Source organism: Crocodylus porosus, unplaced genomic scaffold, assembly GCF_001723895.1.
Source record: "Crocodylus porosus isolate Cpor-Errol unplaced genomic scaffold, CroPor_comp1, whole genome shotgun sequence".
NCBI classification, from domain to species: domain Eukaryota; kingdom Metazoa; phylum Chordata; order Crocodylia; family Crocodylidae; genus Crocodylus; species Crocodylus porosus.
Genome location: NW_017728886.1, coordinates 53749887 through 53765532, shown reverse-complemented (window position 1 = coordinate 53765532; position 15646 = coordinate 53749887). Strand labels below are relative to the sequence as shown.

The following is a 15646-nucleotide window of genomic DNA, read 5'->3' as shown; positions in this document are numbered from 1 at the left end:
GGGTGGGTGGGGAAAAAGGTAGTGGCATTGAATTAATAAAAACTTGAAGAATAGTCCTTTCTCTGAAGTGAGCATGTATTGAACAGAAGGGAACAACCCTGTGGAGTCCTTCTGGCTGTGATCATGGACTACAAATCCCAGAAGTACCTGGAAGCAGGAAGAGGAAGTGATGATCAACCCCACAGTCCTGCTGTGGATCTGGACTGCAAATGCCAGAGACCTCGGGGGCAGCTGGAAGAGGAAGAAAATAGTCCCTGCTGAAGGACTGTGATTGATTTAACTTGAACCAGGAAGGGTCTGGGACAGAAGTATCATGAACTGATTTGACTTGGATCAGTTAAGTCAGATAGACTTGGTTGAATGTAGTATCTTAAACCAACTTCAGCCATTTTGACGCTGGTTTATGTGCATGGAGCTTCCCTTCTGTTACACATTTAAACCTGTTTCTGATCACTTAAACCAGTTTATGTGCAACTTCTGTCTGTAGCCTTAATGTTACTTCAGTCTGGTGTATGGTGTTTTGGATCTTACCACTTAATTTTTAGTAGCTGATTTGTTTTTCTTTTAAAAAAAATTATAAATGAAGATCTTAAGGTTTTGTGTTGTTGTAAGTCAGTGCTACAGCTATTTAAAACAATGTTGTGAGGCAGTCCTTTTATGAGAACCCTAAATCATACCCTTCTAATGACTAGTTTCTTTGAATAGCTAGAAATCCACAAGACTATGCTCCATTTCATAAAATTTGGAGGAATTTGGGTAAACATCTCTGCTCCATTTTAATACATCAGTACCAAATAATGAGAACTGTATAGTCTTTTCAGTTAGTTTTTAGTCTTAAGAAATCCTATTAAAATGTTTAATGAGATTGGACTTTGCACCCATATGCTAAATTAACAAAACGAGTGCGCGAAGTTTATCTTGTGTCTTCTAAGAAAGTTTGCATAAATGGTGTTTGAACCACTTTTTTATTTTCGGAATGTAAACATTATTCTCAGATGCATACGACTGGAATGATGTTTGAATTCAATAAAAGGTTAATATAACAGGCCATGTGATGTTACGCATGCACTTACAGTGTGGGATGGGGTTATCTTTTTTTAAATGCCACCCAGCATAAATATCTGTTAGCATTTGTAAGGTAATGCACTTTAATAGACTTTTATCTATATAAGCTATAAAATATTTTCCCCTAAGTAATGAGTTCAGTTGTATATTTCATCACCATTTTGAGCCCCAGAGAAAGCAAGGATAGCTTCCTTGTATGCCTGTTCAGAAACTAGTCTTGATGATGAAATTTTAATAGGAAAGCATAACTTCATTCTGAACTTATTATGAAGAAAAGGATTTCACACTTATTAAAAGCTTGTTAGATATGAAGATGCCCATTCAAGCAGCAGTCTTCCCTGGGAACTAAATATTTTTACCCCTTTCAGAAAGAAAGAAAAAAGCCATACTTATCTGTGTAATTGTCAAGTTATGCCAGATCTACGGAGTTCTAAATAAATTTTGTTTAAAAAGTAATTTTTCTGAATTTCATAGATAGTTTCATAGATGTTAGGGGCTGGAAGGGACCTCTTTAGATCATCAGGTCCAGCCCCCCTGCACTTGGGCAGGAAAGACTGCTGGGATCAAATGACCCCAGCAACGTGAGCATCCAGGTGTTTTTTGAAGATATATCCAGAATAGGTGATTGTATCATTTCTGGGGTGAGTCTATTCCAGATCCTGAACACTTGAGTTGCAAAGTTTTTCCTTATTTCTAATCTAAGGTGGTATCCTAGCAGTTCATGACAGTTAGTCCTAGTCTTCCCCTGGGGAGCCCTGGTGAACAGACATTCTCCCAATCCCTGATGTGCGCCCTTTATATATTGATAGGCTGCCACCAAGTCCTCTCTGAGTCTTCTGTTCTGCAGGCTGAACAGACCCATGTCTCTCATTGTATGGGCTTCTCCCCATACCTCTAACCATACATGTTGCCCTTTTGGACTCCTTGAAGCTTCTCCACATCCTTCCTGAAGTATGCCCAGAACTGGACACAATACTCCAGCTGTAGCCTCACCAAGGCTCAGTAAAGTGGGAGGATGACATCCTTAGTTTTGTTTGAGATGCGTTGGTAGATGCTTGCCAGTGTTTTGTTTGCTTTGCCAGTTATGGCATTGCACTTGTGGCTCATGTTCATTGTATGGTCTATCAAGACCCCCAGGTTTCTTTCATACCTAAATTACTGGGTTTTTGGTTGTAGCCATGTTGGTCTAAGGACATAAGCAGGCGAGGTTCTTTGAGTAGATGTGATTATCTTTTATTAGACCAACTGAGTATTTGGGAGAGGTTCTTAGCAAGCTTTTGGGCACAATCACCCCTATGCCTGAAGATCGGTGATTGCACCCGAAAGCTTGCTGAGAATTTTCCAACTACTCAGTTGGTCTAATAAAAGATACCTAAATTAGAAACATGTTTCTGCTAATAGAAAAATCTAATGGCTCCATCATAAGAATTGCGTTAATCTTTCCTTATTTTCTGTGGAAAGCTGGCTGACGACGAAGTTATTGGATTGCTTTTTAGTTTTCAAAGTATCAAATCACATAAAGAACATTATTTATTTTCTGAATATTATTCTTCCATGCAACTACTTGTGTGGAAGAGTCTGAAGTGATATACTAGTAATCACATGTAGCAAGTGGTAAATTAGACTCAAGACTTGGTATAAACTGAGAAATTAGTGTTGGAAGATGTTTGAGGCTTTCCGTGTGTGTGTGTTGTGGTGGTTTTTGCATTAATTTGATTTTGTTTATGTATGTTAGGGGCTCATGTGACCAGACCTAAAAAAAAATGCTTTTTTGTAATACGGTTCAATCTCATCCGTACTGAAGTAAAGTTACCTTGATACTGCACCCTAGCTTTTTTTACAAAAAGCCAGGGCCACTATAAAATAATTTGATCCAAATACCACTCCCAGTTTGATTGTCTTAATTTATATTGAGGGCTTGAAGTTGCGATGTAAAACGTTTTAGTTATCACTATGGTCAAAAGAAATCTTTCTGTTCAGGATGAAACTTTCAGAATGCAAAAATGAAGGTTTATTCACTGAATTTTGGGAAGATGCTTTACATAACTTACATAACCTTATGAATGTTTAAAGTACGCCTTACCCTGTGCTGACAGTATTTCTGGTATATATTTGAATAGGCATTAAGAGTTGTTGTGTGTGGGTTTTTGTGTCGTCCCCCTTCCCAGCCATCCCTCCCAGTTTCATATTGACCTTGCGCTTTATTACTTAAGTGTTCACGATATATTATGCTCTAAAATGAATATTTAATGCTGTAGAACTTTGTATTTATGCTAATTGGTCATGTGCTTGTGTATGCCGGGTTTTTGTCCTTGTTCATATTTTGTGCTATTTACACTGTGCTTTCTGAAATGAAAGTGTTTTGACAAGGGAGGCGGATTAGTATTGCAAAACTTAAGAAAACTAAACCTTACTCCATGTTTCGGCATTGGTTTGTAAAATTTTTTGTTTAACTTTAATTTTTTTCAGACCAACAAGTATTATATTACTTGGTGTTTAATACATCAGCAAGTCTGCCATAGCACATAGAAAGATCACCTTGCAGTTATTTTAAAATGTAACTTGGGTCTTGGTCCTTTTCTCAGCTTTTTGTATATCTTTAAGTTGTTTCTCCTAAAAATGAAGAATGTACATCCTTGCCTCAGCATTGTCCAGTATAAATTCACTAATGTGTGAATACTAACTACAGTCAGCCTTGGTTTTATAAAATATTAGTCAGGTTAATCTATAAATATTCAAAGGAACAAATGCCTGCCGAGGCTTGCTTAACACACTTTTTTGGGAGGGGAAAAATGCTCGTACAAATCATTGATTTTTCTTGCTTTAGTACAAGAAATTTTCATCTTGGGGGGAATTAAGTCAGGTGTACCCAAATTTTAATGGATATTTAAATATCACTTATTTGTATTACATTTTTTACACGCTTTTCATGTTGCGGCACAAATCAGTTTAACAATACAGCCTCGTGTTAAAACTAATGTGTTATATGGCTTGAACTTCCAGATGAATGGACAAAACAGGGTGTAAGTGTCCCTGGTTGATAGCATGCAATTAAGTGTTAGATTTTTATAAAGCTATTTTGAATGATAAAAGAAAAATTGCTAGGTGCTGTTGCCATAGTGACTACAATTTGCAATGTGCTTTACACAAACGTAGTGCTCACCAGACGCCTGGAATACTAACTGTACTGCAAAAATATTATGGTCTTGGTTTTTAACTAAAAATGTACATGGGTTATGATTTGTACATTTAAAAACAATTTCCAGGGATGACTATTCCATGTTTAAATCTTTCTTTTCTATGCCAGATATACTATTTCTGTCTTCTGACATCCGTGAATCTGATACTAAAACAAATAACTGTTTAGTATGAATAGTTTAACTGTTCATAATTGCCTCATGTCTGGATGCGGCTTTCAAATTAAGTTATCTCCTTTCTGTCGCATAAAAACTGCCTAGTTAACTTAATTTTTTTTCCTTTTTTAATTCCTCTGCTTAAAACGCTACATACAACTGACGAGCAATTTGGTACCTTTAGTGGGAGAAGGTTCATCATGCTTTGTTCTAAACTGAAGGGCAGCACTGTGTAGCTGTGTAAGCTAGGGCACAAATGAAAGGATAATTATGGCATGACATAACGATATACTCCCTTACTCCAGGAGAGGGCATATCAAGAAGTACAAAATCTGTAGCAGAGGAGGGAGTAGTATAAAGTTTTATAAAACAAATATGTAAATTTTTAAACAATGGGAAAAGAACTGACTAAGAACAAAATGTGGTGAAACAGTATGCAGTGTGTGCATTGGGGGGGTGATGAGGAGGGGAAGGAACTAGATGGCTGAAATCATCGTAATCAAGTTTTTAGCTTATATCAATTAGACTAGTAGCAGACAAAATTCAGTAATCAAAATCGCAGAGTTGAGCATTTTTTTTCTCTTTTTTAACAGCCAATTTAGAACACTTCCACTGGTCCTGCTTTGAGTGGGGGTTGGACTAGATGACTTCCTGAGGTCCCTTCCAAACCTAATATTCTAGGACATTAAATGGAAAGAGTAGTAATTAATGAAAAAATCTAAAACACTTTTAGAATCACATAAATTCAACACATTTATATACTTGAAATATGTGAATATTATGCTAATTATTTTTGTTCTGTTTTTCTTTCAGACCAGTCTTTCCATATGGGGATGGGGAAGCCTTAGTGTTGTGCTTTTTCTATGCACATTTGGACCCTTTGCTATATTTTACTTCGCATTTTATATCCTGTGCTTTGTGGGTGGGTAAGTATGCACTATTGGTGGTGGTGGTGGGGGGTGTTATGTTTAATTTACCATGCATATAAAACACTTAAGCACAACCTACCCAAAGCTACTACTACAAAATTACTCAAGCACCGATTTATAGCACTTCCCGAGTTTGAGCAGTAATCACATTCTGACTCCTGACATACCATGTCTTCTTTCTCAGCTTTTTAGTAGTAAGCAGAAGATGCACATGCGTACAATAACTGGCTTTACCGTCAGTTGATTATTACCTTAAATTACTGTACCAATTCTTCTAGCCAGGTACCCAGAGGATAGTTGCACTTCTGTCTACTTCCATTTCAGAGTAAAATGCCTGTTAATTGTGTATTAGATACCGCTTCCCTCTGTCACAACCTAATTTTTTTGTGTATGTATAAAATAAAAATATGGACATTAAGTAACTACCGAAGTAGAATGCCAGCTACCACTTGCAACCAGGTGCTGTCAGCTCAGAGACAAGGAGAGAAAGTGATTACTATATTTTTTTGTTCATGTGGTTTTTTTGTTTGTGTTTTTGTCTTTTAACATGCCACATGCCTCCATAATAAGATAAGCAGCTACACTGCACAGCAGTGACTATTTTTGACAGTGTAAACTAATCTGTGGTGTACCTGCTCATGATGTCTGAGCTAGTTGGTTTAAAGCTAGCTAGCTCTGGTATCTCTAGGCTGCAGTGTTTTTGCTTTGTTTAATCAGTATTGTATACAGCAGAGCTGTTGCATCTTGAGCAGTCATCTAGCCTCCTTGTGGCTGAATTCATATCAGTATGTGTTAGGCAGGCAGTCAGACATCCTTCAGACCATATATTTCCTGATATTTACAGGCATTGTCTCAGTCCTGAAATGTACTTTATGACTTGTGATGGTTTAATATGCACAAGTTTGGGTGATATTTGGAGACTCTATACTATTCTTCATGAATTAATTTGTTACATTAATCTTTTCCACATTTATGAGTGTATGTATTTGTCTGATACAAAAAGCATGCATAAATGATGCAGAAGTCCAAGATGCATGTGTGTAAGTTAGATGTTTGGATTTGTCTCCTTTTAGGAGATCTTTGTGTACCAAACTTCTTTTATTACCCTGGAGAAAACAATAGTAAAGGTTTTGGATGCATATCTGCCTTATGCCGGTTTTTGGCATTTTATTAGGGGTGCATTGCTAAACTCCTCTTTTTTGGCTGATACTGATGGCCATTCATTAACCAGCCATATCAGCCGATGCATACTGGCCATCAGATCAGTAAACCCGCAGCTTGGAGAGCAGTGTCTGGCTGGTAAGTCTGTTGCAGGTGGGGAGGGTTGTGTGTGTGGAGAGGCAGATAGAGGCCCTCATGGAGAGTGGGGCTGTGGCAGGGGCAGGTGCCACCCTGCTGGCGTGGGGTGAGGGATGGAGCTGTGGGTGGCCCCTCCCCCCATCCCTATAGGCGTACAGGTCAGACACGGGTCTCTAAGCTGCCAGGCTGCATTTCTGGCTGTGCACATTCATGCAGTATTTATGGGTCACATAATTGGTTACATCAGTGAAAGAGCAGATTGGTTGACCAATGACAATTTTCCTTTTTTTTCAGTGCTGATCCAGTATAAACTGTTTTTAATATCTGTACACCTCTACATCTTATAGTATTTATTCATTAGAATATCTATGCTTGTATGTAAGCTGAAGCCGTATTTTCCTTTCATACTTTCTTTTAAGGCTGATTTTTTAGAAATTAGTGATCATTTTGACACTGCTTTAATGTGTAGCCTTTGAATACAAGTATATCTTTCGTGTCTTAATTTTATGTAGTTAAGTATAATGTTCCAGCTGCACAGTATCTTCCAACTGCGTTCTTATCTGTTTCTTTGACCCATTGTTTTTGCTGCTTCTTGAAAATACACCAGACACAAGTAGCTTTCTTTTGACTTTTATTTCCCCTCAACTCCCCCTTTTTTTTTAATAGAGGGGCCTAGAAACTTAATTGTATCCCCCTCCCTCCCCCCTTGGAGTTTGGTATTTTCTACTATAAGCAGGAGGCAAAAAGACTGAAGTTTTGTTCATGAGTCAGCTAAAAAACAAAGCTTCAACTTATGGGAAGTACTCTTTGCTTGGATTCAAATATTGATATAATCCCTAGATGTGAGTTCTAGGCCTCATCATACCCCTCTTCCCCACCCCCCTTCTGTGTACTCATTTCAATATGATTCAAGAAAACAGTTAATCAGAATGATGGCTGTTCACTAGATGTTTATCTTTTAGTTCTGTTGCCATGGAGAATAGGCTTTGAACAATATGGCTGATTTTTAAGTAACGTTTTTGGATTAAAATCATCTGATACTTTGTAATGGCAAAAAATGTTTTCTAGCCCAGTTGCACTTAACTTGCAATTCTTACAGTTTTTTACTTGGAAACCAAGTAGTCAAATAAATGAAACTGTTTGCTTACATAGATGCTTTTGATTTACTAAATTGAGAATAATGTTAAAGCTCGACATCTTTTGATCTCAAATAGTGTTGATTTGACATTTATCATCCTCTGGTTTAAGAGGAGAATTCCTCAAATTCTGTAGACTTATCTTCCATCTTCCCTTTATTTTTTAAACTTTCTTTTTCTTGAAAAGCTAGTTATGCAGTAGCAGTGTAGCCCTCTGGTCCTTTCTATGATAAAATGAGCATAATTTCTTTATATAGTGCAGTGTCAGCAGGTATTGGGACAAAGCTTTTATTGTGGGTTAATGAGTAGCTTTTTTTTTTTGAATTTTAAGCAAGTGGCTACTTCCTATTGATGAGAAGCTGAGAGTATTGACTTAAGTAGGTAAGTACTATTGTGTAGGTCAGGCGTAGGCAACCCCTGGCATGCGTGCCAAATGTGGCACGCAAGGCCAGCCTTGGCTCCAGGTAGCTGCTGCCAGCGAGGGAGCCCGGGCTGCTCCCAGCAGGGCTTGCAGTGTCCCAGCTGCCTGGTGGGAGCAGCCTGGGATCCCGGCTGGCGGCAGCTCCCCAGAGCTGAGGCCAGCTGCAGTTGGGAGGCTCCAAACAGCTGTGTGGGGCTTTGGCATCAGCTCTGTACTGGCATGTGCAGGCGTGCCTCAGAGCAGGTGGTGAGGGAGGGCCAGAGGCAGTGCAGCCCTGGCCTCTCCCCTGTTCCTGGCATGAGCCTAGCGCAGCTATTTGTAGCCAGCCTGGGCTCTGGGCAGCTGCAGGAAGCTGTGGGCAGAGTGCAAACAGTTGCGCTGGGCTGCACAGCTCCAGCATCAGCTCCGTGTTGGCGGCGACTACACGGGCACCTCGGGGCGACAGAGGCAGCACAGGCACCTTCCGAGGTAGACATTGCGGTGTTTTTTGGCACTCCAGCCGAAAAAGTTGCCTACCCCGGTGTAGGCAGTATTGAACTTGCTGTTCATAGGGAGCTAGCCTACCTCTGTTCTTAAGCACCTACTGTTGTTTAATTAACCAGTTTATTGACTGAACTAGGTGTCCAGGCTGTAGCAGAAGTGGTACAGGCTCTGTGTGTGTGGCATGCAGCATGCTGATCAGTGAGAAGAGGGGCAGCAATTAGGGCAGGAAGCCAGAGGAGAACATCAGAATGGTGCCAAGTGATGGCAGGGCTAACTTGTGGCATGCCTGCTAAAAAGGTTGACCTCTGCTGGATTAAATGAAAACAAGTTACCAATACTTTGATAAAATGCCCTTTCCTACCTTTGACAATAATTTTAGAGGTGTTGGTTGTAGCCATGTTGGTCTAAGGATGTAGGCAGACAAGGTTCTTTGGGTAAATCTGATATCTCTTACTAAACCAATTTTGTCAACTATTTTAGTTGATCTAATAAGATATTGTATTTACCCAAAGAACCATGTTTGTTATCTACATACATTTTTATTCATAAGCTGGCTTTCCTGGGCTCGGCTTAATTGCACAGGAGTAATCTCTGCAGGTCACTAGTCTCATTTTAGCAAAAGCACAATTTTGGCTGAAGAGGTAGCCAATACCGGATATATTGCAGAGAGACCTCAGTGTGCATACAGTTGATTGTTCAGCACTTCAGGCAGAGATGGGTGGGCAGGACTTTGTTTTTATGTCGGATTCTTGTAGCCAGAGGCATAGCCATATAATTGTTTAATACCCAGAAATGGGTTAAGTTCTAGATCATGATTGAATGACAAGTCTTGTACATTCTCTTTATGGTACGCTGTGTAGGGCCAAACTTTCTTAAAATAGTGAAGGTGGAGAGGGAGGCTTCTGGAAGATTGTGGTCCATTCTGCAGTTGGCTTGCCTATATTTTGGACTTCTGGTTTGGGTCAAGTGTAGTTGATGGAAGAAAAGTGGAAAGATAAGGTGTCAAGAAGTTTACCCTTGTGTGGTCAGTGTATAGGATTGGTTCTTCAGTCTGCTATAAGTTAAGGTCGAAGACTGCTTTAGCATCTGACAGCTGTTGGCTACCCAACAGATCAAAACAAAAGTTTGTCATGCAGAAGACTATAGCTATACCAATTTTAAGTGAGTTGGTTTGCTTCCCTGGTGTTTAACTGAAATTGCTACCTGCATATTTTGTCCTGCAGACTAGAGATTGGTCACATATGCATTTGGTGAGAGTTGTCCATTTTATATAGTCAAGCTGTGAAGTCCAACTAATATTTTAAAGTTTGTGACAGAACTAAAAGGTTTCTTTAAATACATTATGATACAAACTGGTATAATTAGTGATTGAATTAATTTCATTTTAGAAAACTCTCAGTATGAGGGAGAGGCATTGCACGGTTCAAACTTCTTTCTCTCGTTTTCCATATCAAATTTGCTTAGTTGGCAAGTAAAGATATGGTCTAGTTGCTACATGTTCTTCCACCTGGTATCTGTAAATCAAGTGAAGTTCGTTCTTCTTTTTGCATCATCACCATTAAATGAAGATCCTTAATTGCTGAATTCTGATCTTTATGCTTGGCAACCACCTTGTACAGGTATGACTGACTAGAGTTAAGGTATGGACAGATTTCTTCTGGAGCAGTTTTAAAAGGGGAGGGGGAAACTGTTGTTCCAGTCAGGCAGCAGCATTCCCACTGTTACAGAGTTAAAGTGGGAGCCATCTTACTACCCTTGCACAAGCTGGGGCTGATACACACTTATCAGAATGTAGACCTTGTTGCATACTTCCAATAGCAGCTCATTTTTTGAAACTGCTCCAATTGTCCTTTTCTCCATAACTTTTGGTGAATAATTCTAATATAATAAACGGGGGTGTGTATGTGTCCGTCCCCGTAATGCTTTTCGGCAATTGCATGTGGGCTGCTGAGGGTACTCTGCCTGAGGCAGGAGCCCTGCTGCTTTGCAGGAGGAGGTGGAGGCATGCTGGGGGGAAGGAGGAGCCATTGCAGCTGCCTTGGGTGGAGGTAATCCCTGCTGCTCTATGGGAGGTGAGCAGGCGGGAACCACTGCTGCTGTGAGCTGCTATTGTCAAGCAGAAGAAAGCCCCGGTGCTCTGTGGGAGGCAGGGGGCGGGGAGGGAGCTGCCGCAGCCTTAGGTGGAGGGAGGCCCCGCTGCTCTGTGGTAGGAGGTAGAGGTGGTCAGGCTGGGTGGAGGAAGCTGCTACTGCTGCTTCCTGGAGGGTGGAAGCCCCGCTGCTCTGTGGGAGGAGGTGGGTGGGGGAAAGGAGCCACCACACTAGAGGAGACAGCAGGACTGTGTACATGGCTGGCCCTGAAGGGCCATGTAAACACTCCCTGAAATGCCCATCATGAATGACAGAGTAATTGGCTAACTGAGTTTAATAATTAGAGATTCTGTCCTGTGTGCCTTTGTTCAGTCTTGAAGTACTTTAGTCTCTGGAATGCTTGTGGATAGTTGGTCATATTTTAGTTGGTTGTATACAGTTGCCACATGTATGTGCATGTCCTCATGTGGAAGCAGTGCAGACAAATTTTATTGTGGTATTGCATCCAGGCTGTTAAGCTCTGCAACCACATTGCTTAGGATGCTAGAAGTAGTGCTTGCAAAAGTCCTTGGCATACCTCTGCCAAGCCCTGTTTTCTGCTGCATAGACATACATAAAATGGTGAAATAGGAGCCTGCAGATGGGCTTGTTTGGGTGTCAGTTGGTTTTTCTTGCGGACTTTGTTTTGGAATGGTTTGGACTCGGGCAGGGTGTTGGACTAAATCTCTTCTGGAGATCCCTTTCAGGCCTAACTTTCTACAATTCTTTGATCTTTGCTTTTTCAGTCTCATGTACTTCAACAACAACTTTGTTGTTTTGTATTGTCCAACAGGAAAAAATATCTGATTTTTCTAACAAAGGACTTGCACTTCTAACACTGCACCTTGAAAACACTAATTCTTCCATATTCGTTTTTACTGCAAGTAAAGTGGCTCAGTAATGAAACTACTCTGCTCTCCTATTCACATTTGCTTTCTGCTTGCCTTGCACTTCTACAGTGATTATTTCTGATAAATACTTTAAAGCAAAACAAACCAACCAAATCTGCAAAGAAAGCTCTACCATGTTATCCATATTTAAATAACAGGATTTGTAAGAGTACTTGCTTGTACATTTTTTTCCTCATCCAAAAGCTTTTTAACTTGCATTTTTCTCTTACTCTCATCTGGCTGACAAACTACCTGTTTGTACATGCAACTAACTTAAACATTTAATTTTTATAGGCAAGGATTTTTTGGGTGACACATTTCTTTATTGGGCCAACCTCATAGTTGCAATAAAGCTAGGCAAGCTTTGAATGCAAGGCCTTCCTCTGTCACCTAAAAATATCAGCGAATATAGACCTTGCTTCACATGTTGCCCTGGTGGTTCAAGGTATTAACATCTGTCCAACACTACCACATCTTACACTGAAAATTCTTATTTTTCTTGGCTGTTGTTCTGCAGACTTGTAGCACTGAATTTTTCTCCCTTAAATTGCTCCCTTGTATACACTTTTTGTCTAGTGCCCCTTGTGGGTTTTGAGTCCATTTCTAATGAGTTCATCTCTATAGAGTTCAGCATATATGTAGATTGTTATTTCTGTCTTTTTAGTTTTGATCCTGCAGTCAAGGATCTCTTGCCCCATGTCCCGTGAAATCTCTGTAAAACAGGAATTAGTACTGATTGCCACAGAAGATGATCACAATTTCAGCCTCTATTACAAAGTATGCTAATACCATTAAGCACGGTATGTCCTGGAAGAGTTAACAGTAGCAAGCATTACAAAATGTGTGGTTTGTGGGTTTTTTCTTTTTAACTCCTAATATTTTAAAATGTATGTTAGATGATGATTCCTGTTTTTTTTTTCTCTCCTCCCTTCCTCCTTTTAGGGGTTTTGTGGTTACTCTCTTATTTGGAAAAACAAATTCGGAAAAATACCTTGAACAGTGTGAGCACTCTTTTCTTCCTTCTACATCTGTTGGGATTTCAAAGGTAAGCTGTATAAAGACAAATTTACTGAATTTTTCAACCTTCATAACCTTCAGACTTTATAACCTTCAATTTTTCTAATTTTTTCACTTGAATATTTGAAATTTTGTTTTTAGTTGAATCCATACTTAAGATGAGCAGACTACTTCTAGTTTGAATTGGATTTCCTTCTGTAACGTATAGGGAGGCAAACTTCTTGTACTGTGCTTTCAAAATTGCATTAAGTGTGATTTTATTTTTAAAGCTAATGGTCTATCTGGATAATGTATAAGGAACATGTTTTGTGTGCTTTGTGTAACTTCTGTTTTAGCCTTTTCCTTTTTCTTCCTAAGTGGTGCTGCTTCATTTTAATATTTCTGGAATAGTCTGCAGAAGCACAGAAAATAGATGGTTGCTGCTTTGTTCCCAAGATCACTGGCACTGCTTTTCCTAATTACTTATTTTAAGGAATTTATTGCTCCCGATTTCTTCCTTATTAAAACAATGATTAGTTAAACTGGTGAAGTATGCATATGAAATGCCTGTAAAACTACAAGTCTTACTCAAACCAGTAAAAGAAAAGTTGAACGATTTGAAGGATCGTCTTCTTTGCTTTTCTGTTAAACAGACCAAAGGAAAGAATCTATTTTTGTGTTTTGAGTCTCTCCCTTCAACCCCCTTCATCACTGGATAACTTTTTTATTTTTCATGCTAGACGTAAAGTTTTGGTAGCAGGCATAGTTTGTTCTTCTGTCTGAACTGTTCATATTTCCATGTAGTCTTCTTGCATTTGATCTTCCGTAGTGAGGCTTTAATAATTACTACTTTCTGGCTTCAAAATACAACAAAAGTACGAAAGTCCTGCCTGCCCTCCTGATTTGAGAGACCTGAATTATCTTCCTGATTTTTATCTTGGACCAATTGCTTTACTCTTCTATGGCTCGGTTTCTCTCCTTCCCTCCTTTATATATAGAATAGGGTGACCACTGACCTATTTCTTAAAGTGCTTTGAGATCCAATGATAAGTCTTGTATGAGTGCAAGTACTTATTTCCATTGTATACACATACAAAAACAGTAGAATATATTTCTGATAATTAGTTGGTTGAAAAGGTACTGATGTATCCTGTTGAAAGCATTTGTCAAGCCAGCAAATACTTGCAAATTATTGGATACTCTTCAGTTTTTCTTGGCTCAACAGGACAATCAGCTGTTGCATTTTACAGAGCTTCATTTTGTCAATGACTGCATGCAAGTACAAAACAATAATCTGACTGATCATTTTACTCCCTCCATAATTATGTAATCCTTGTATCATGAGCCTTCTGACTTTTTGTAATGATGGAAGCAAGGATTTCTTAGTGATATAGTTGGGATAAAGCTTTTGACAAGCTTTTGAATGCAAGACTTTCTTCCTTAGCCTTGCCTTTGAAAACTGGTCTGACCTTTATCTCAACAACTTGGTTAATCCAATAAAAGATATCATCTTAAGAAATCTTTGCCTCTTGCATAATTTCTGGACCATCACAGCCGCATCATTCTTTTTGTGATGAGAAATTTTACTGTCATCCATTGTTCTTACTGTAAACGCTCTGGCTTGCAATGCAAATTTCTTTAAAAAAAGGAAAAATTAAGTGGCCACTGTATAGCTATGCATGTTGAGTATTAAGTGTTTCTGGCTTGCTGGGCTTAAACCAATTGCTTTTGGAAGTCTAGATGCCTATATAAATTTTTCAGCCTTCCCCTAGAGCACAACAAAGGTAAGGAAGGTTCTTGATAGCTCGTATATAGGGCCCTACCAGATACGTGACAAAAGTGGGTTGCGCTGTGGCTCCTTTTTAATCTTTCAGGTTCCCTCATGCCCGCTGCTGCTAATTTGGTGGAGGGGACCCATTTGTACCTTGCTCTGACAGAAGTAAAACTTGCATTTTTAAACTTGTTGTTTTTGTCTTCCTGCCACTGATTGGCCGAGGGGTGCTGGCAGCCCCACTGCTTGTTGCTGACCAGTGAGGCGGAGATGCACAGTGCCAAATTTTAAAACTGCAGTTCTCACTTCCTTGCCAATCAGGAGCAGGCAGGGCCTTTCCACCAATCAGTGACAAGGAGATGTGCAGGGGACTCTGGAAGATGAAACAAGCAAGCCACAGTGTAGCTCGCTTCCACCATGAATCTGGTAGGATCCTACTGCTACTTCTAGTTGATTGGACTAAATCAGTGATTCTTATTTTTCTTAAACTACGGAAAAACCAGTAGAGCAATTCTTCTGTTGCCAAGAACTCAAAAGACCACAACAGGTCAGAATGTTTACCTATTTGAATGAATTGGAATCAGATTTCAAATAGTACCTTGTGAATCATCATGTAGATACTTACACGCCTAATAAACTACTGTATTTACTTGAGTAGAAGATGGCCTCTAATAATTAGGTTCTATATATGGAAAATATAACCAATTAGTTATAACTTTTCCAAATACAGAATCTAATTTTTGGAGGCTTTCCTTGAATTTGCCCCTTTCCCACTTCTGTGGCAGGGAAAACAAATGGGCAGGCATGGGGATTAGGTAACATGTAAACCTTGCTTCTTCCCTGCCCCACCCACAACCCCTTTCCTGTTAGACTCTTCCTTCCATGTACTTGGAGACGCAGAGAAGGGACAAATTTGAAAACACTGACTTTGAAAAACATATGCCTAAAGTAATTTGCATATAGGCAGATTACTATGGCTACTTACAGATTTAGTTTATCCATAACTTAAATATTTTACCTTTTGAAACTGCTGCAGGATTTAGCACAGGTACTCATAAACATACTTTTAAATAGGCAAATTGGTCCAAAAAGCACTAATATTAGTCCAAAGCCAAAAGCCTCATGATTTTACTGTATGTAGCTCATGGGGCTGGGCCCCAGCAGAGACTACAGC

The 15646-nt window shown here is 39.4% G+C and overlaps 1 protein-coding gene across 2 annotated transcripts in view; it reads left to right on the top strand.

Annotated features, from left to right (window-relative positions):
* SNX13 (sorting nexin 13) overlaps positions 1–15646 on the top strand; it is a 122463-nt gene that overhangs the window by 36087 nt on the left and 70730 nt on the right. For both annotated transcript variants that reach the window (XM_019534274.1, XM_019534265.1), the window contains exons 2-3: positions 5232–5344; positions 12648–12750. In XM_019534274.1, the coding sequence (XP_019389819.1) occupies positions 5232–5344; positions 12648–12750 (216 nt within the window). The remainder of the gene's footprint in view (positions 1–5231; positions 5345–12647; positions 12751–15646) is intronic.